The 22,519-nt window shown below is 46.7% G+C and overlaps 1 protein-coding gene across 1 annotated transcript in view; it reads left to right on the top strand.

Moving 5' to 3' along the window:
• The window catches only part of LOC123749950 (QRFP-like peptide receptor), a 165,827-nt gene that overhangs the window by 81,112 nt on the left and 62,196 nt on the right, over positions 1 to 22,519 (top strand). Inside the window, exons 2-5 of the mRNA XM_069305979.1 lie at positions 10,833 to 10,954; positions 14,330 to 14,453; positions 20,531 to 20,739; positions 21,139 to 21,223. Coding sequence (XP_069162080.1) covers positions 10,833 to 10,954; positions 14,330 to 14,453; positions 20,531 to 20,739; positions 21,139 to 21,223 — 540 coding nt within the window. The remainder of the gene's footprint in view (positions 1 to 10,832; positions 10,955 to 14,329; positions 14,454 to 20,530; positions 20,740 to 21,138; positions 21,224 to 22,519) is intronic.

The raw sequence follows: 22,519 nt of genomic DNA, 5'->3' as shown, positions 1-22,519 counted from the left end.
CTGAACAAAAGGGCGTAGAGGAACTTCCGGAATAACAGAACACCAGAAAGCAGAGAGAGATACCAGAGAACCAGGAATGAGTACGTCAGGGTGAGAAGAGAAGCAGAGGAAAATTTTGAAAATGATATAGCAAACAAAGCCAAGACCGAACCAAAGCTACTCCACAGTCACATCAGAAGGAAAACAGCAGTGAAAGAACAGGTATTGAAACTTCGAACAGGCGAGGACAGGTATACAGAGAATGACAGAGAGGTGTGTGAAGAACTCAACAAGAGGTTCCAGGAGGTCTTCACAATAGAACAAGGTGAGGTCACTGTGCAAGGAGAAAGGGAGGTAAACCAGGCGGCCTTGGAAAAGTTCGAAATTACGAGAGAGGAGGTCAAGAGACACCTGCTGGATCTGGATATTAGAAAGGCAGTTGGTCCAGATGGGATCTCACCATGGGTACTGAAAGAGTGTGCAGAGGCACTTTGCTTGCCACTCTCCATAGTGTATAGTAAGTCACTGGAGACGGGAGACCTACCAGAAATATGGAAGACGGCGAATGTGGTCCCAATATACAAAAAGGGCGACAGGCAAGAGGCACTGAACTACAGGCCAGTGTCCTTGACTTGTATACCATGCAAGGTGATGGAGAAGATCGTGAGAAAAAACCTGGTAACACGTCTGGAGAGAAGGGACTTTGTGACAAATCGCCAACATGGGTTCAGGGAGGGTAAATCTTGCCTTACAGGCTTGTTAGAATTCTACGATCAGGTGACAAAGATTAAGCAAGAAAGAGAGGGCTGGGTGGACTGCATTTTCTTGGATTGTCGGAAAGCCTTTGACACAGTACCGCATAAGAGGCTGGTACATAAGCTGGAGAGACAGGCAGGTGTAGCTGGTAAGGTGCTCCAGTGGATAAGGGAGTATCTAAGCAATAGGAAGCAGAGAGTTACGGTGAGGGGTGAGACCTCCGATTGACGTGAAGTCACCAGTGGAGTCCCACAGGGCTCTGTACTCGGTCCTATCTTGTTTCTGATATATGTAAATGATCTCCCGGAGGGTATCGATTCATTTCTCTCAATGTTTGCGGACGATGATAAAATTACGAGAAGGATTAAAACAGAAGAGGACTGTTTGAGGCTTCAAGAAGACCTAGACAAGCTGAAGGAATGGTCAAACAAATGGTTGTTAGAGTTTAACCCAACCAAATGTAATGTAATGAAGATAGGTGTAGGGAGCAGGAGGCCAGATACAAGGTATCATCTGGGAGAGGAAATTCTTCAGGAGTCAGAGAAGGAAAAAGACTTGGGGGTTGATATCACGCCAGACCTGTCTCCTGCAGCCCATATCAAGCGGATAACATCAGCGGCATATGCCAGGCTGGCCAACATACGAACGGCATTCAGAAACTTGTGTAAAGAATCATTCAGAACTTTGTATACCACATATGTCAGGCCAATCCTGGAGTATGCAGCCCCAGCATGGAGTCCATATCTAGTCAAGGATAAGACTAAACTGGAAAAGGTTCAAAGGTTTGCCACCAGACTAGTACCCGAGTTGAGAGGTATGAGCTACGAGGAGAGACTACGGGAATTAAACCTCACTTCGCTGGAAGACAGAAGAGTTAGGGGGGACATGATCACCACATTCAAGATTCTGAAGGGAATTGAAAGGGTAGATAAAGACAGTCTATTTAACACAAGGGGAACACGCACAAGGGGACACAGGTGGAAACTGAGTGCCCAAATGAGCCACAGAGATATTAGAAAGAACTTTTTTAGTGTCAGAGTGGTTGACAAATGGAATGCATTAGGGGGTGATGTGGTGGAGGCTGACTCCATACACAGTTTCAAGTGTAGATATGATAGAGCCCAATAGGCTCAGGAATCTGTACACCTGTTGATTGACGGTTGAGAGGCGGGACCAAAGAGCCAAAGCTCAACCCCCGCAAACACAACTAGGTGAGTACACACACACACACACACACACACACACACACACACACACACACACACACACACACACACACACACACACACACACACACACACACACACACACACACACAAAAAAAAAAAAAAAAGTACAAGATATGATGAACCAACTCATATGGAAATGCAAGGAGGCTGAAGAGAGATTTATTCCAACAGTAAAGGAAAAAAGCAGGAGGGAATAAAATAACCCATGGTTTAATAGACAGTGTCAGAAAGCAAAGGTGAGAAGCAGGAGGGAGTGGAGGAAGTACAGAAGACAAAGGACAGAGGACAACAGGATTAGATGTAACAGAGCTAGGAACGATTACATTAACATAAGACGAGTGTCGGAAAGAAATTATGAGAATGATATTGCAATTAAAGCGAAAAAGCAACCTAAATTACTACATAGCCATATAAGAAGGAAGATGTCGGTAAATGACCAAGTGACAAGACTGAGGAAAACAGAAGGGGCATATACAGAAAGTAACAAGGAAATCTGTGAGGTACTGAATGCAAGTTTCCATGGAGTACTCACAACCGAGCCTGAGCAGCTCCCATTGTTAGAAGAGATTACCCTAGATGGAAGACTATCAGATATAGAGGTGACAACAGAGGAGGTAATGAAACAGTTGACAACACTGGATGCAAATAAAGCTGTTGGACCAGACAAAGTATCACCGTGGAAACTTAAAGAGGCAGCGCAGGCTTTCAGCGTGCCTCTGGCAGTGATCTTTAATGAGACACTTATGTCAGGAGAATTGCCCAGTTGCTGGAAGGAGGCAAATGTACCGATTTTCAAGAAAGGTGATAGGGAGGAGGCACTTAACTACAGACCCGTATCACTGACAAGCATCCCTTGTAAAATACTTGAAAGAATATTTAGGCTAAGACTTGTTGAGCACCTGGAGAGCATTGGGTTTGTAAACAAGCACCAACATGGGTTCTGGACAGGGAAATCATGCCTAACAAACCTTTTAGAATTCTAAGACAAAGTAACAAGGATAAAGCAGGACAGAGAAGGCTGGGCAGACTGCATATTTTTTGACTGCCAAAAGGCCTTTGATACAGTACCGCACATGAGACTGCTTTACAAACTTGAGAGGCAGGCAGGAGTAAGTGGAAAGGCCCTAGCATGGGTGAGGAACTACCTAACAGGAAGGAGCCAAAGGGTAATGGTAAGGGGCGAGAAGTCGGACTTGCGAACAGTAACGAGTGGAGTACCTCAAGGATCGGTGCTGGGCCCAATCCTCTTTCTAATTTACGTAAATGGTATGTTTACAGGAGTGGAATCATACATGTCAATGTTTGCGGATGACGCAAAATTAATGAGAAGAGTTGTGACAGATGAGGATTGTAGGATACTCCAAGAGGACTTAAAGAGGTTGCAGAGATGGTCAGGGAAATGGCTACTGGAGTTCAACATGAGTAAATGTAAAGTTCTGGAAATGGGATCAGGTGGTAGGCGACTAAAGGGACAGTAGGAGGACAATGAAGGGGAACTGCCTACCTGTAACGATTCGAGAAGGAGACCTGGGAGTGGACGTAACACCTAATCTAACTCCTGAGGCACATATAAATAGGATAACGACAGCAGCGTACTCTACACTGGCGAAAATTAGAACTTCATTCAGAAACCTAAGTGAGGAGGCTTTTAGGGCGCTTTACACTGCCTACGTGAGACCAGTCTTAGAGTATGTCGCGCCATCATGGAGCCCCCACCTGAAGAAACACATAAGGAAACTGGAGAAGGTTCAGAGGTTTGCGACGAGGTTTGTCCCAGAGTTAGGAGGGATGAGATATGAAGAGCGTCTGAAGGAACTGAACCTTACGACACTAGAGAAAAGAAAGGAGAGAGGAGATATGATAGGGGCATATATAATACTCAGGGGAATTGACAAAGTGGAAATAGATGAAATGTTCACACGTAATAATAACAGAACGAGGGGACATGGGTGGAAGCTGGAAACTCAGATGGGTCACAGAGATGTTAGGAAGTTTTCTTTTAGCGTGAGAGTAGTGGAAAAATGGAATGCACTTAAGAAGCAGGTTGTGGAAGCAAACTCTATTCATAATTTTAAAATCAGGTATGATAGGGAAATGGGACAGGAGTCATTGCTGTAAACAACCGATGGCTGGAAAGGCGGGATCCAAGAGTCAATGCTCGATCCTGCAAGCACAAATAGGTGAGTACAAATAGGTGAGTACACACAAACACACACACGCACGCAGGATACGTAACATTTTCTCTTGACAATTCCATCACAGTTGGATCCTTAAATAACACAACTACAGTTTCTTTTACGATGTACTGAAACACTGGCGTCGAGTCCTCGGTCTGATAACCTCCCAACATGGATCAGGACGCCGGGATGTTGATCTCTAGCGCAGGGGCCCCAACCCTATCCAGCCTGACCTGACCTACATGACCATTCACTATTGGCTAACCTGGCCACACACACACCTGATCGGCCTGAGCAGTATTGTATACCTGACTGACCTGACCTGACCCCCTGAACCACCTTACAAAATACATGGCATAACAAATCGTACCCAACGAAGACCTCCTGGTCAGATGAGAGGTAAACCCATAATTGGACTCACTCAGGAAATTGGATGTAATTGGACTCACAGAAACAAAACTCTCAGCAATCATAACGAATGCGGTGTTTCAGCCTGTAATAAGGAAAGAGAGAGAGGGTAGGAGGCGGAGTGGCCCCTACTCGTGAGAAAGTAATGGAGTTTCAAGGAGATGGTTATCGCAGGCTGCGAGAGGTTCAGAGGCAACATAACAGGCACCATGGCGATGGGAGGACCAGGAGTAGTAGTAGCAGTGATATATAACCCTCCACCACATGACAGAAGATCCAGGAAAGAGTATGACAGAAACAACATGGCAATTAACACCCTCTGCTGCCTGTAGAAGTCAATCCCATCTGCTCATCATGGGGGACATCAATCACAGAATGAAAGACTGGGAGAACAAGGAACCACATGGAGGAGAGGAAACATGGAGAGCTAAACTGTTGGAGGTGGCAACAAAAAACTTTCTATGCCAGCATGTCAGGGAACCCACAAGAATGAGAGGGGGAACGTATGAACCAGCCAGACTTGACCTCGTTTTCACTCTGAACGACTCCGACATAAGGGAAATCGGTTACGAGGCCCCAAGAGAAATGATTGATCATATTGTACTGACGTTTTGAGTATCTGGTCGAAGAATGGCTAACGTACTCAAGGAAGGGACCTGAAAACAAAAGGCTGGCATTCCGTAAGGGAAATTATGTAGAGATAGAAAAATTCCTAACAGATATAAAATGGGAAACACAGCTCAGAGGATAGACGGCCCAAGACATGATGGAATACATCACGCTAAGGAGGCAGCAGAAAAGTTTATCCCAGTCCAAAAGAAAAAAAATTAAATGCAGATGAGAAACCCATGGCTTAATCAGAGATGTAAGGTAGCTAAGCAACTAAGTAAAAGAGCATGGAAAAACTATAGGAATAACAAGACACTTGAGAGCAGAGAAGGATACCAGAGAGCCAGGAACGAATACGTCAGGGTGAGAAGAGAGGCAGAAGGGCAATATGAAAACGGTATAGCAAGCAAGGCAAAGACTCAACCTAAATTGCTGCACAGCCATATGAGGAGAAAAACAACAGCGAAGGAAAAAGTAATGAAACTGAGGATAGAGGCTGACAACAAACGACAAGGAAGTGTGCGAGGAACTCATTAAGAAATTTCAGGAGGTCTTCACATTAGAGCAAGGAGAAATTCCAGAAATAAAACAAGGACTAGATAACCAGGCACCACTAGAGGAATTTAGGATTATCAGTGGGGATGTAAGGAAGCTTTCGCTAGAGTTGTATGTGACAAAGGCTTTAGGCCCAGATGGAATATCACCATGGATAATAAAGGAAGGAGCATGAGCACTGTGCCTGCCACTCTCTAGGGTGTATAACAAATCACTGGTAACAGGTGAACTGGCAGAAATTTGGAAGACGGCAAATGTAGGCCTGATATACAAGAAAGGGGATAGACAGGAGGCACTGAAATAAAGGTCAGTGTCCCTAACTTACATACATGCACGTTGATGGAGAAGATTGTGCGCAAAAAGCTCGTGGAACATCTGGAGCGAAGGAACTTTGTGACAACGTCTACATGGGAATAGGGATGGCAAGTCATGCCTCACAGGATTAATTGAATTCTACGATCAGGCAACAAAAATCAGGCAAAATGGAGTGGGGTGGGCAGACTGCATATTCTTGGATTGCCAGAAAGCCTTTCACACAGTAACACACAAGAGATTAGAGCAAAAGCTGGAGATGCGAGCAGAAGTGAAAGGGAAGGTACTCCTTTGAATAAGGGACTACCTAAGTAACAGAAGACAGCGAGTCACTGTAAGGGGTGAAACCTCAGACTGGCGAGACGTTACAAGTGGAGTCCCGCAGGGGTCAGTCTTTAGACCTATACTGTTTCTGAAATATGTAAATGATCTCCCAGAGGGTATAGAATCATTTCTCTCAATGTTTGCCGATGATGCAAAAATTACGAGGAGGATTAAGACGGAGGGAGATAGTATGAGGCTACAAGATGACCTAGCCAGACTGAATGAATGGCCCAACAAATGGCTACTTAAGTTGAACCGGAGTAAATGTAAGGTAATGAAACTAGGCAGTGGAAACAGGAAGCCAGACACAGGATACCGAATGGGACATAGAGTACTTCATGAAACGGACAGAGAGAAAGATCTAGGAGTTGATATAACACCAAACAAGTCTCCTGAAGCCCACATAAAAAGAATAACATCTGCGGCGTATGCAAGGCTAGCTAACATCAGAACAGCGTTCAGGAATCTGTGCAAGGAATCATTCAGAATCTTGTATACCACATATGTAAGACCAATCCTGGAGTATGCGGCCCCAGCATGGAGCCCGTACCTTGTCAAGCACAAGACGAAGCTGGAAAAAGTTCAGAGATATGCCACTAGGCTAGTCCCAGAACTAAGAGGCATGAGTTAAGAGGAAAGGCTGCGGGAAATGCACCTCACGACACTGGAAGACAGAAGACTAAGGGGCGACATGATCACCACCTACACAATTTTTAGAGGAATTGTCAGGGTAGATAAAGATAAACTGTTTAACATGGAGTGGAACGTGAACAAGGGGACACAGATTGAAACTGAGTACCCACATGAGCCACAGGGACGTTAGAAAGAACTTTTTCAGTGTCAGAGTAGTTAACAGATGGTATGCATTAGGCAGTGATGCGGGGAAGGCTGACTCCATACACAGTTTCAAATGTAGATATGATAGAGTCCAGTAGGCTCAGGAACCTGTACATCTAAGAGCCAGAGCTCAACCACCGCAAGCACAACTAGCTGAGTACTCAAACGAACACACCAGTTTAATTACAACACATTTTATGTCTCAATATAAAAGAGATGAGTCATGCTATTGATACCATCACAATAAGCTTCTATGTTTTGAACATAACAATAGAAAACATTGTTTTGAATAAAATGTTCAGAGATTAGCTTCGTTATGTTCACGATTTTACAGAAATTGAAGGAACTGGCAGAAGTGTCAACAGATTAATGAGGAAAAAGTGTCTGATGTAATGGAATGGCTTAATGAATTGGTGCTTATTTTTTTTTTTTTTGAGATATATACAAGAGTTGTTACATTCTTGTACAGCCACTAGTACGCGTAGCGTTTCGGGCAGGTCCCTGGAATACGATCCCCGCCGCGAAGAATCGTTGTTACAACCAAGTACACATTTTACTGTTGGGTTAAACAGAGGCTACAGTTAAAGATTTGCGCCCAGTAAATCCTCCCCGGCCAGGATACGAACCCATGACAAAGTGCTCGCGGAACGCCAGGCGAGTGTCTTACCACTACACCACGGAGACTAAATGAGTAATGGGTGAATGATTAAACAAATAATAATTGTACCAGGAAAGGAGTAAGTTTATGAATACTTTAGCGTCGAGTGAACAAACAGATTAACACTTGAGTGACTGTAGGTTCAAGTGAGCTGTTCGCAAGGCAGGTGAACAAGATACTGAACATGTCTGAACATTTAGTCAAAATATTGACTTATCTAGTGATAAAGCTATTTACTAACCAAGTGAACGAGCAAGTGAACAGACTAGTTATCAAGCTAGTGAGGGCAAACTAGCTTCAAAACTGAGCCCAGTTATCCAACATACTCTAGACAAGATTACAAGTTATCACACAAGTGACACCAAACGTCCTCCTAATATGAGACTAAACACGAACTATCCCATAACTCATACAATATTACACTAGTCAAAATTTATTATAAACTCCCTTATGTAAAATATCCCAGAGCAAAGGGCACAGGTATATGCCCCCTTTTAGGTATATTGTTATAAATCTTGTGTTACTTGAGTCAGATCTAACACGTGTGTCGCGTTACAGACATTTTAGGGCGCCAGGATATTTGGCTGGTGTGTGAGTATATATGTGGCCGCTGTGTGCGCATACATGTGGCTGGCGTGTGTGTATCCATGTGGCTGGTGTATACGTATACATGTGGCTGCTGTGTGCGCATACATGTGGCTGGCGTGTGAGTATACATGTGGCTGCTGTGTGCGCATACATGTGGCTGGCGTGTGAGTATACATGTGGCTGCTGTGTGCGCATACATGTGGCTGGCGTGTGAGTATACATGTGGCTGCTGTGTGCGCATACATGTGGCTGGCGTGTGAGTATACATGTGGCTGCTGTGTGCGCATACATGTGGCTGGCGTGTGAGTATACATGTGGCTGCTGTGTGCGCATACATGTGGCTGGCGTGTGAGTATACATGTGGCTGCTGTGTGCGCATACATGTGGCTGGCGTGTGAGTATACATGTGGCTGCTGTGTGCGCATACATGTCAACGTTCATAAAATACATTGCCGAGTCATCTCCTTCAACTTTATTACTTACTAAAAACACACCAAAAAAGGATATGTGAAATTTGACAACTGTATAAATCTTTTATTGACACGGACACATGGACACGGACACATTGACACGGACACATGGACACGGACACATGGACACGGACACAATGATACGGACACATTGACACGGACACATGGACACGGACACAATGATACGGACACATTGACACGGACACATGGACACGGACACATTGACACGGACACAATGGCACGGACACAATGACACGGACACAATGACACGGACACATTGACACGGACACATGGATACGGACACAATGATACGGACACAATGACACGGACACATTGACACGGACACATTGACACGGACACATTGCCACGGACACAATGACACGGACACATGGACACGGACACATTGACACGGACACAATGACACGGACACATGGACACGGACACATTGACACGGACACAATGACACGGACACAATGACACGGACACATTGACACGGACACAATGACACGGACACATGGACACGGACACATTGACACGGACACATTGACACGGACACATTGACACGGACACATTGACACGGACACATTGACACGGACACATTGACACGGACACATTGACACGGACACATTGACACGGACACAATGACACGGACACATTGACACGGACACATTGACACGGACACATTGACACGGACACATTGACACGGACACAATGACACGTACACAATGACACGGACACAATGACACGGACACATTGACACGGAGACATTGACACGGACACATTGACACGGACACAATGACACGGACACATTGCCACGGACACATTGACACCGACACATTGACACGGACACATTGACACGGACACATTGACACTGACACATTGACTTCTACTTTTGTTTCATCGAAAAAAACGCAATTTCGTGCAACATACTTTATCAACAGGTTGCCAACCACAACAGTCAGAAGAAAAATGAAAGAAATGCGAAAATTAATGTTTAATTGCACAAAATGGTGACCACAGCTCTTATAGCTCACAAGTAATGAGTTATAAAGGCATAATTTACCAATTAATAATAGCAATTAAGAGAGTTGCAATATTATTAAAGAACAATGCCAATACTAAATAAAAATAATGTAAATAATGCAAATAAATGTAATAAAATAAATGTAAATAATTTAATGTAAATGTAAAAAAAAATTAAATAATACATTAATATAAATGTGCATCTGTCCCTGTCTCATCTCGTCTCAAAATATATATATATAATGTAATTATATAAATAAATATATATCACGTCTAGTGATATATATTTATTTATATACTACATCTTACTTTTCTCATCAGCTCTCTCTTGCCTATTTATTGCCTGTCTCTACTTCCTCGTCACAATCGACTTGAGAATGGTCCAGGACGAACCGAAACGTCGTCGTCCCTTCACCTTCTAGTGTGTGGTCTGGTCAATATCACGTCTAGGACAGTTTGGTCCAACTGAAAATTATGCTGGAGACCGGATATATATACGAAAAGGTGTATATCTTGTATATCCAAAAGTATACAGAGAGTCTAAGTCCTAAACTATGTTCACGACTTAAGAATACTTGTCAGAAGGTCAGTCAACTATTGTGGAGGCATTAATAACCCTTATGATTGATAGGTTTTTAAACCCCAGACCAAACCAAGGTTATCTAGTTACCATAAATAATTAATAGTTTGTTATTGCTATTATTTAAGTTCAAATAATAATAATATATTGTGATTTTTTTTACTACAAATAATAATAGTTTGTTACTACAAATTATAATAGTTTGTTACCACAAACATCCCATATTCCTTCCCCCCCTTCAGAGACAAGGGGTCACGAACCCCCATCACATGGATTCCAGTCCACGGATGAGTTGTTAATCTCACGTTTCATTTCCTTGCCTGACAGATAGCACGGCTCTTCTCCTACTCCTGGACCATGGGTTACCCGCTGTGCAAGTTGATATACTACATGCAGAGTGTGTCCTCAGTGTGCTCCGTCCTCACCTTGACCATCATGAGCCTGGAGAGGTGAGTTGGTTCATCTCTCTCTTGTCTATTCATCCTGTCTCATCTCTTCGGTTTAAATATTATCATGCTGTTTTATGATTTCATGTTTCCACCGTGATGAGGGTCAATGGGAAGAGGAGAAACGTTGCTTGTGCTTAATCGGTGTTTCTGCCACGTTATCTGATTTTATTAGGCGGCTGGCAATAGTTTGGTCGAAGGTTCGCGTCGCCTCAAAACCCTGGAAGATTTTCTCGTTCGTGTATATCACGTTAGTGAGATTTTCTGTGTCTCTATAAGATATTTTACTGTTACCATTGTTACTGTCAATAGGTCAACAGAGATCATAAGTCAATAATCTCAACAGAGATCATGAGTCAATAATCTCAACAGAGATCATGAGTCATTAAGGTCAACAGAGATCATGAGTCATTAAGGTCAACAGACATCATGAGTCAATAATCTCAACAGAGATCATGAGTCATTAAGCTCAACAGAGATCATGAGTCATTAAGCTCAACAGAGATCATGAGTCATTAAGCTCAACAGAGATCATGAGTCAATAAGCTCAACAGAGATCATGAGTCATTAAGCTCAACAGAGATCATGAGTCAATAAGCTCAACAGAGATCATGAGTCATTAAGCTCAACAGAGATCATGAGTCATTAAGCTCAACAAAGATCATTATTCCTGGATTTATTTCGATTTTCGGGATTCATTCCGTTCTGGAGACGATCTGAACAACATGGAAAAATTCGGTAATATCCTGTCTGAAGTTGGAAATGCAGTTCCCTGAATCCAATTAAAAAAATAACTCGTAAAGAATGAAAGCTTCATTTCTGTGTTAAAATAATGGTCTAATTTTCCGGATTAAATTGTTCATAATAGATTACAGACACACGACAAGGTTTTGTCTCGATAAATATAATTTTATGGTTTTGGAAACAATATATAATTCTTCAGACGGAGAGGAATGGTGAGGTGAGGAAATAGTAAATGAATTGTAAGTTTACTTACAACTCGTTTTGTAACTTACAACTCGAGTTGTAAACTCATTCGAGTTTACAACTCGAAAGAGTTGTAAACAACCCAATATCCTCAGTGGAAAGTTTGTTGTTTTTATTTGCTACGATGTAAGAGACTAATTCAAGAAACATCTAAGACAACCTTGAAACTTGGAACCCATCTCCCATCTTAGATGATCAGCATCCTTAAGATGGGAGGATAGAGCTGATGCCGGGATGAGAGAGGTAATACTGCCCGATAATCGACTCCGGCAAAAGTTGGTATTCTAAGTTTATTGACAACCAACTTTCACTAGATTTGTTCTGATATTTCATCTTTTGTAAATTAATGTACTTTTTAATGATCGGACTGACCGTCCATACCCTAAAGATTTCTTTATGGAAGACTTCGTATTTTACTTCACATTGCCACATGGGCGCTAAAATACAATTTACCGGTAAGCAAGAAAGTGTTCAATAAATCCCTGAACTATATGTTTAACTGATCTCTAACCCTGTCCATGGAGGACAGAAGAAAATGTATATATGCTGGTTAGCATTGTAAATGTGTGGCCACGTCTGTGGTAGAAAATAATAATAATAATAAAAAAAACAAGAAAGAAAGCATTAATGTCTAAGGTCAACACTTGCTGACTGGTCAACACGCTCACTATGTGCAGGACGAATATGACCTTCCACCGTGGGTGGAAGGTCATACTCCAGTTACTTCCACACTACTTGGTGGGCGGGCGCCATATTCAACGAATATGGCGTCACTGGAACGAAGTTAAGCTATTCAACTTGAGATAGTTCTTTAATTACATCAATAGTTTAATGAATTCCCTGGAAACACAAACCGAAACTGTCTCTATTTTCCGCTTGTTATAACTTGTAATAAAGTTGTTACATTTTGGCTTAACGTGTTTATGACGTATTAGAACGTTGTTACAACTTGCTATATTGGTTGTTATAACTGGTTAGGAGGTGTTAAAACTTGTTCGAACGTTGTACCAACGTCGTAGTTTCGGTGTGTGTTTGGCGGGTTTAGCCTTTACGTTCAATGTTATGACAATGCTAAATTTTGTACATTATTTGAACATCCAGTTTTAAGAATTGAATATAGAGTGAGTTTTAAACCGTAATGCTCACTTCCTAACTCCGGAAAGCTTAAAATGTCAAGTAAAAAAAGAATTCTCCTTGATCCCTGGTAGTGAAACACAGCACTGTGGCTTTAAAATATATTCATGAGATTCTGTGTTTGTCTGTGTGTGTGGATGTTTTTATTTGTGTGAAAACTGGCGTTTGTCTTCTGGTCTGGTCGAGTCTGTCCACCATCACCACTTTCTGTCTGGTCAGAATGGCGTCCCAGATGGTCAAAATGGCGTCCCAGCTGGTCAAAATGGCGTCCCAGCTGGTCAAAATGGCGTCCCAGCAGGTCAGAATGGCGTCCCAGCTGGTCAGAATAGCGTCCCAGCTGGTCAAAATGGCATCCCAGCTGGTCAGAATGGCGTCCCAGCTGGTCAAAATGGCGTCCCAGCTGGTCAAAATGATGTCCTAGCTGGTCAAAATGGCGTCCCAGCTGATCAGAATGGCGTCCCAGCTGGTCAGAATGGCGTCCCAGCTGGTCAGAATGGCGTCCCAGCTGGTCAGAATGGCGTCCAAGCTGGTCAGAATGGCGTCCCAGCTGGTCAGAATGGCGTCCCATCTGGTCAAAATGACGTCCCAGCTGGTCAAAATGACGTCCCAGCTGGTCAAAATGACGTCCCAGCTGATCAGAATGGCGTCCCAGCTGGACAGAATGGCGTCCCAGTTGGTCAAAATGGCGTCCCAAACGGTCAGAATTGCATTTCACCTTTGTAAACGCACATTAATCCCAATATGTGTAAAAGAACATACCTTGAACACTGTTTATGTAGGACAGACGCAAATATATATATTTATATATGTTAGTTAGCATTGTAAAAGCACTTTAATCTCCTTTTGTGGTTGATTGCTCAATAAATCACTGATCCGTATGTCTCACAGATCACTAACACTGTCCATTAAGGACAGAAGAAAATGTATATATATGTCGCTTACCTCTGTAAATGTGTGGCCACGTCTGTGGTGGAAAATAATCATACAAAAATTAGTTTCTACACCATCACCGGAGCACTCCCACCACCACTGACTTCTCATCAAACGCAATGATCACCACCATTGCAACTGTTCTCATCACAACCACTACTACCACTACAATCAACCAGAACGCTTCCACCACAATCACAACAGAGCCAAAACACCTAACACCATCACCACGGCAACACACACACCATCGCCACAACACCTAACACCATCACTACAACTAACACATCCACCAGCACCACTAACGCCAACACCTTCTCTCCTCCACAGGTGCTATGCTATCATCTACCCCATGAGAGCCATGTATGTGTGTAGCATCAGCAAGGCCAAGCGAGCCACTGTCATCACATGGGTGACGGCCTGCTGCCTCGCTACGCCCACCCTCCTGGTGCAGGTAAGGGGGCCCACCCTCCTGGTGCAGGTAAGAGAGCCCCACCCTCCTGGTGCAGGTAAGAGAGCCCCACCCTCCTGGTGCAGGTAAGGGAGCCCCACCCTCCTGGTGCAGGTAAGGGAGCCCCACCCTCCTGGTGCAGGTAAGGGAGCCCCACCCTCCTGGTGCAGGTAAGGGAGCCCCACCCTCCTGGTGCTGGTAAGGAAGCCCCACCCTCCTGGTGCAGGTAAGGAAGCCCCACCATCCTGGTGCAGGTAAGGGAGCCCCACCCTCCTGGTGCAGGTAAGGGAGCCCCACCCTCCTGGTGCAGGTAAGGGGGCCCACCATCCTGGTGCAGGTAAGGGAGCCCCACCCTCCTGGTGCAGGTAAGGGGGCCCACCATCCAGGTGCAGGTAAGGGAGCCCCACCCTCCTGGTGCAGGTAAGGGAGCCCCACCCTCCTGGTGCAGGTAAGGGAGCCCCACCCTCCTGGTGCAGGTAAGGGAGCCCACCCTCCTGGTGCAGGTAAGGGAGCCCACCCTCCTGGTGCAGGTAAGGGAGCCCCACCCTCCTGGTGCAGGTAAGAGAGCCCCACCCTCCTGGTGCAGGTAAGGGAGCCCACCCTCCTGGTGCAGGTAAGGGAGCCCCACCCTCCTGGTGCAGGTAAGAGAGCCCCACCCTCCTGGTGCAGGTAAGAGAGCCTCACCCTCCTGGTGCAGGTAAGGAAGCCCCACCCTCCTGGAGCAGGTAAGGGAGCCCCACCCTCCTGGAGCAGGTAAGGAAGCCCCACCCTCCTGGAGCAGGTAAGGGAGCCCCACCCTCCTGGTGCAGATAAGGGAGCCCCACCCTCCTGGTGCAGGTAAGGGAACCCCACCCTCCTGGTGCAGGTAAGGGAGCCCCACCCTCCTGGTGCAGATAAGGGAGCCCCACCCTCCTGGTGCAGGTAAGGGAGCCCACCCTCCTGGTGCAGGTAAGCGAGCCCACCCTCCTAGTGCAGGTAAGAGAGCCCCACCCTCCTGGTGCAGGTAAGAGAGCCCCACCCTCTTGGTGCAGGTAAGGGAGCCCCACCCTCCTGGTGCAGGTAAGGGAGCCCCACCCTCCTGGTGCAGGTAAGGGAGCCCCACCCTCCTGGTGCAGGTAAGGGAGCCCACCCTCCTGGTGCAGGTAAGGGAGCCCCACCCTCCTGGTGCAGGTAAGAGAGCCCCACCCTCCTGGTGCAGGTAAGAGAGCCCCACCCTCCTGGTGCAGGTAAGGGAGCCCCACCCTCCTGGTGCAGGTAAGGGAGCCCCACCCTCCTGGTGCAGGTAAGGGAGCCCCACCCTCCTGGTGCAGGTAAGGGAGCCCACCCTCCTGGTGCAGGTAAGGGAGCCCACCCTCCTGGTGCAGGTAAGAGAGCCCCACCCTCCTGGTGCAGGTAAGGGAGCCCCACCCTCCTGGTGCAGGTAAGGGAGCCCACCCTCCTGGTGCTGGTAAGGGAGCCCCACCCTCCTGGTGCAGGTAAGGGAGCCCCACCCTCCTGGTGCAGGTAAGGGAGCCCCACCCTCCTGGTGTAGGTAAGGGAGCCCCACCCTCCTGGTGCTGGTAAGGAAGCCCCACCCTCCTGGTGCAGGTAAGAGAGCCCCACCCTCCTGGTGCCGGTAAGGAAGCCCCACCCTCCTGGTGCAGGTAAGAGAGCCCCACCCTCCTGGTGTAGGTATGGGAGCCCACCCTCCTGGTGCAGGTAAGGGAGCCCCACCCTCCTGGTGCAGGTAAGGGAGCCCCACCCTCCTGGTGCAGGTAAGGGAGCCCCACCCTCCTGGTGCAGGTAAGAGAGCCCCACCCTCCTGGTGCAGGTAAGAGAGCCCCACCCTCCTGGTGTAGGTAAGGGAGCCCACCCTCCTGGTGCAGGTAAGGGAGCCCCACCCTCCTGGTGCAGGTAAGGGAGCCCCACCCTCCTGGTGCAGGTAAGGGAGCCCACCCTCCTGGTGCAGGTAAGGGAGCCCCACCCTCCTGGTGCAGGTAAGGGAGCCCACCCTCCTGGTGCAGGTAAGGGAGCCCCACCCTCCTGGTGCAGGTAAGGGAGCCCCACCCTCCTGGTGCTGGTAAGGGAGCCCACCCTCCTGGTGCAGGTAAGGAAGCCCCACCCTCCTGGTGCAGGTAAGAGAGCCCCACCCTCCTGGTGTAGGTAAGGGAGCCCACCCTCCTGGTGCAGGTAAGGGAGCCCCACCCTCCTGGTGCAGGTAAGAGAGCCCCACCCTCCTGGTGCAGGTAAGAGAGCCCCACCCTCCTGGTGCTGGTAAGGGAGCCCCACCCTCCTGGTGCAGGTAAGAGAGCCCCACCCTCCTGGTGCAGGTAAGAGAGCCCCACCCTCCTGGTGTAGGTAAGGGAGCCCACCCTCCTGGTGCAGGTAAGGGAGCCCCACCCTCCTGGTGCAGGTAAGAGAGCCCCACCCTCCTGGTGCAGGTAAGAGAGCCCCACCCTCCTGGTGCTGGTAAGGGAGCCCCACCCTCCTGGTGCAGGTAAGGGAGCCCACCCTCCTGGTGCAGGTAAGGGAGCCCACCCTCCTGGTGCAGGTAAGGGAGCCCCACCCTCCTGGTGCAGGTAAGGGAGCCCACCCTCCTGGTGCAGGTAAGGGAGCCCACCCTCCTGGTGCAGGTAAGGGAGCCCCACCCTCCTGGTGCAGGTAAGGGAGCCCCACCCTCCTGGTGCAGGTAAGGGAGCCCACCCTCCTGGTGCAGGTAAGAGAGCCCCATCCTCCTGGTGCAGGTAAGGGAGCCCCACCCTCCTGGTGCAGGTAAGGGAGCCCCACCCTCCTGGTGCAGGTAAGGGAGCCCCACCCTCCTGGTGCAGGTAAGGGAGCCCACCCTCCTGGTGCAGGTAAGGGAGCCCCACCCTCCTGGTGCAGGTAAGGGAGCCCACCCTCCTGGTGCAGGTAAGAGAGCCCCACCCTCCTGGTGCAGGTAAGGGAGCCCCACCCTCCTGGTGCAGGTAAGGGAGCCCACCCTCCTGGTGCAGGTAAGAGAGCCCCACCCTCCTGGTGCAGGTAAGGGAGCCCACCCTCCTGGTGCAGGTAAGAGAGCCCCACCCTCCTGGTGCAGGTAAGGGAGCCCCACCCTCCTGGTGCAGGTAAGGAAGCCCCACCCTCCTGGTGCAGGTAAGGGAGCCCCACCCTCCTGGTGCAGGTAAGGGAGCCCACCCTCCTGGTGCAGGTAAGAGAGCCCCACCCTCCTGGTGCAGGTAAGGGAGCCCCACCCTCCTGGTGCAGGTAAGGAAGCCCCACCCTCCTGGTGCAGGTAAGGGAGCCCCACCCTCCTGGTGCAGGTTACAGGTATTGTGAAATGGCAGAGTCGAGGAGATACTTGTGGTTGAGTGCGGAATTTGTACTCAACTACTCAACTACTTGAGTAGTTGAGTACTGTAAACAGTACTTTGTCAGCAACTGGAAGCACTCGTTTTGATGAGGTTGTCCTCGTCTTGGGCTAGGCTGTGTGCTAGTGATCACTGATCCAGCTACAGCTTTGACTCAATGGTATTTAACCTGACTGACCGAGCGACGAATGGTTTACTGAAAGTGGATATTATTGTAAAAATATTATTAAGTGTAACTAAAGCATCTATGTTTCTATGTTTAAAGCATCTATACACAGATTCTTCTTACACCATTTTATTAATTTCTTATTCCCATCTCTATCTCTGTTAGAAATTCGATAAAGAAACTATATACAAAATATAAAGAAATTCTAATCAAAATATATTAAATAAGTATATTAGAAACTATAAGCTTTGCTTCCTCTATCTCTTGGGATGAAATGACTATCTTCAGCTTCTGAACTTGTGTGGCCACATATTCTATCGTGCCTGACACAGACATCCTTGGGCTCTATGCCCCATCACTCGCCTCGCATGACTTCCATAACTTTGACAATGTGGAAAATCATGAATTGGAAGCGATACAGTCACTGCTGAACATTCTATGACAAACATAGTCAATATTTCAGAGTTGATTCCTTGAAAATCGCATAAGACGGATCTCCATAAATTGTTTTATTTCTTTAAGAATTTGACTTGAGGTGACACTGACTGACATATAACACATATGCCAAAAAATGATTCATTATGGGAATTTGTGTGAGGTTAATGCCAAGCTCCTGGCCTCCATCCTCGGCCAACAGACAGCAGGAGACTTGGCTGTAACCAAACGTCTTTTTACGATGTCATTGAATGCTTCATGTCTAGCAATTTTATGTTTGACTTACGACAGATGAGACTATGTCTGCTATGTTTGTCTGTCGGTGCATTGTATTATATATACCGGTGGTGGGAAGAGATGGAGAGGCGCAGGGCAACACTAAATTCTAATAAGGTTCTCCGCTTACGCTGTAATGTGTAAATAATCACACAATAATGATAACGATATTAATATAATAAAACCACCTTATTTATGTGTCACTAAGACGACCGTAGTGTCTTAACATCCTTCTACACCATTCCTTTCCCTCCGTCCCATCCCAAATCCTTATCCTGACCCCTTCCAAGTGCAATATAGTCGTAATGGCTTGGTGCTTATCCCTGATAGTTGCCTCCCTCTTGCACTATACACCAGCAACATACACCACCTACACTACACACCACCAACATACACCACCTACACTATACACCAGCAACATACACCACCTACACTATACACCAGCAACATACACCACCAACATACACCACCTACACTACACACCACCAACATACACCACCTACACTATACACCAGCAACATACACCACCTACACTACACACCACCAACATACACCACCTACACTATACACCAGCAACATACACCACCAACATACACCTCCTACACTACACACCACCAACATACACCATCTACACTACACACCACCAACATACACCTCCTACACTACACACCACCAACATACACCAGCAACATACACCACCAACATACACCTCCTACACTACACACCACCAACATACACCACCAACATACACCATCTACACTACACACCACCAACATACACCTCCTACACTACACACCACCAACATACACCACCTACGCTATACACCAGCAACATACACCACCAACATACACCTCCTACACTACACACCACCAACATACACCACCAACATACACCTCCTACACTACACACCACCAACTTACACCTCCTACACTACACACCACCAACATACACCACCAACATACACCTCCTACACTACACACCACCAACATACACCTCCTACACTGCACACCACCAACATACACCACCAACATACACCACCTACACTACACACCACCAACATACACCTCCTACACTGCACACCACCAACATACACCACCAACATACACCTCCTACACTACACACCACCAACATACACCACCAACATACACCTCCTACACTACACACCACCAACATACACCACCTACACTACACACCACCAACATACACCACCTACACTACACACCACCAACATACACCACCTACACTACACACCACCTACACTATACACCAACAACATACACCACCAACATACACCTCCTACACTACACACCACCAACATACACCTCCTACACTGCACACCACCAACATACACCACCAACATACACCTCCTACACTACACACCACCAACATACACCACCAACATACACCTCCTACACTACACACCACCAACATACACCACCTACACTACACACCACCAACATACACCACCTACACTACACACCACCAACATACACCACCTACACTACACACCACCTACACTATACACCAACAACATACACCACCTACACCATCAACATACACCTCCTACACCAACAACATACACCACCTACACTACACACCACCAACATACACCACTACACTATACACCACCTACACTACACACCACCTACACTATACACCAACAACATACACCACCTACACCATCAACATACACCTCCTACACCAACAACATACACCACCTACACTACACACCAACAACATACACCACACTGGTACACAGGGAGGTGAAGGGCCTGATGTCTGCCGGGTGTATCTCAAGCGTCATGACGTTCTACATATAAAATATTTACCAAAGTAAATACTCGCTAGAAGTGATGATGCTCTCCTTCGTCACCCAGGTACACATGGAGGTGGGGGAGAGGGTGCGCGCGTACTGGTGCGTGCGGGACTTCGACTCCCCGCTACTCTGGAGGAGCTACGAGACCTACATGCTGGTGCTGGTGCTGCTGGTGCCAGCCTGTGTCATGGCCGCAGCCTACGCCGCCATCTGCCTGGCGATCATCCACATGGTGAACGCCAGGCGCTCCATCACCGGCAAGGGACAGATGTGAGCGGGTTATATATATTGTGTGTCCTCGTCTGTGGGCTGCTGTGGTCCCTTTAGCTTCGTGTCTTCGCACAATGTTGCGAATGTTTGTAGGAAACGCGATTTATTTTTAATATATATGTGAGCATTTGATGTTTTATTCATAAATGTATTATTTTAAGTAGTGTGAGTAAAGACTCTTGTGTTATGTTAACAGTTAACATGCTTGGTACTGTGAGAATGCTGTCCTAGTTTCCAGACCCTTTGAGATATGCGCTAATTAAGAGACGTTGGAGATAACGCTGAAGTAATCCCCTTTTATGAGCAAGAGCTCGTATGTGAAATATTCTTGAAGACATATACAGGCCGGTGGATCGCCCATCTTAATAACTAACGCTCTCTTCCCCCTTCCTGCCGCAGGATGAAGGCGGAGAGCAGCAGTGTGAACGGTCTGGCAAGCTCCCACCAGGGTCCTAGACACCTCGAGGACAAGACTGTTAGGCAGGTAAGTGCCAGTTCAGTTATATCACGCAGGGCCCAGGATCCGACGGGGCAACAGTGCCAAAATAGGAGTTATCTGAGCACTGTAAAGTGTGTTCCTTCGCTTATGCATTTGGGACGAAAAGCGTTTTTAAGATCTTCCCGAAACGCTATGCGTGTTAGTGGCTTGGCAAGAATGTAAGAACACCAATGTTATGTTTTTTCACTACACAATGTAGCCCTCTTGTCTATATAAATAAAAATGGGAATGTTCATTTGTTCAAAATCGCTAATCTCCGAAAGTTCTTCACCAATTGCTTTGAAATTTTCACACAATGTTCCATTCGCATCTGAGCGAGTTTTTATATTCACACTATATTGATGTCACGTCTGTGACGAAAAAAGTCTTTGTTTTTTAAACTGTGTGTTTCATGTGAGAGAAATCTTCGAAACCTCTTTACCGATTACTTTGAAATAGTTCATTTTGTGAGTATAAGTATAGATGCCACACCTGTGACAGGAAAAAACATTTTTCTTTTTTAAACAGCGTCATCTGTTGCACGTAAGAGCAACACATGCTATACTAAATATGTAACGATTCCATTTCAATGTTTCCGATTTTATTGATAAATTTGAATTTTCACAGATTTCGATTTATTTTCATTTTGATTTCAATATTTTGTGTAACATTGCATTGGAATTGAGCTGTGTTGGTTACCATATTGTTCATTTCGTGAGTATAGTTTATTTTTTTTTGTTTTATCGTTTTTTTCATTTAATTTGTTTAACAGTTTTACTTATATTTCAGTGATGGGAATGTTAGATCATTTGGGAATGCATCAGACGAGGGAGTGAGGAATGGTGGGGAGGACGAGGGGACGGGAGTGTGGGTTGCTGGGAAGGGTGAGGAGACAGGGGGGAGGGAGTAATGGTGGGGAGAACGAGGGGGACGGCGAGTTGGGGTTGGTGTTGACGAGGGGACAGGGGAATGGAGAATTATGAGGAGGACAAGGGGGACAGGGGAGTGGGGGATGGTCGGGAGGACAAGGGGACGGGGGGAGGGGGAACGGTAGGGAAGACGAGGGGGACAGTGGAGTCAGGAATGGTTAGGAGGACGAGGGGACGGGAGGGGAGAATGGTGGGGAAGACTGAGAGAGTGGGGAAGATTGCTGTGGCTACGTTGCTGAGCCACAGCAACGCGTGGCCGGGTACAGCTAGTAATAAATAACTAAATAAAAGGAAAGTAATAGAGCATGTGGTCTTCAGAAGCCATTGGAGCACATTAACGGATGCTCAACATGGGCAACATTTTACATTTTCA

The sequence above is a fragment of the Procambarus clarkii genome, chromosome 6 (genome assembly GCF_040958095.1).
Source record: "Procambarus clarkii isolate CNS0578487 chromosome 6, FALCON_Pclarkii_2.0, whole genome shotgun sequence".
NCBI classification, from domain to species: Eukaryota; Metazoa; Arthropoda; class Malacostraca; order Decapoda; family Cambaridae; genus Procambarus; species Procambarus clarkii.
Note: the sequence above shows the minus strand (reverse complement) of the source record. Positions and strands in the feature narration are given on the sequence as shown.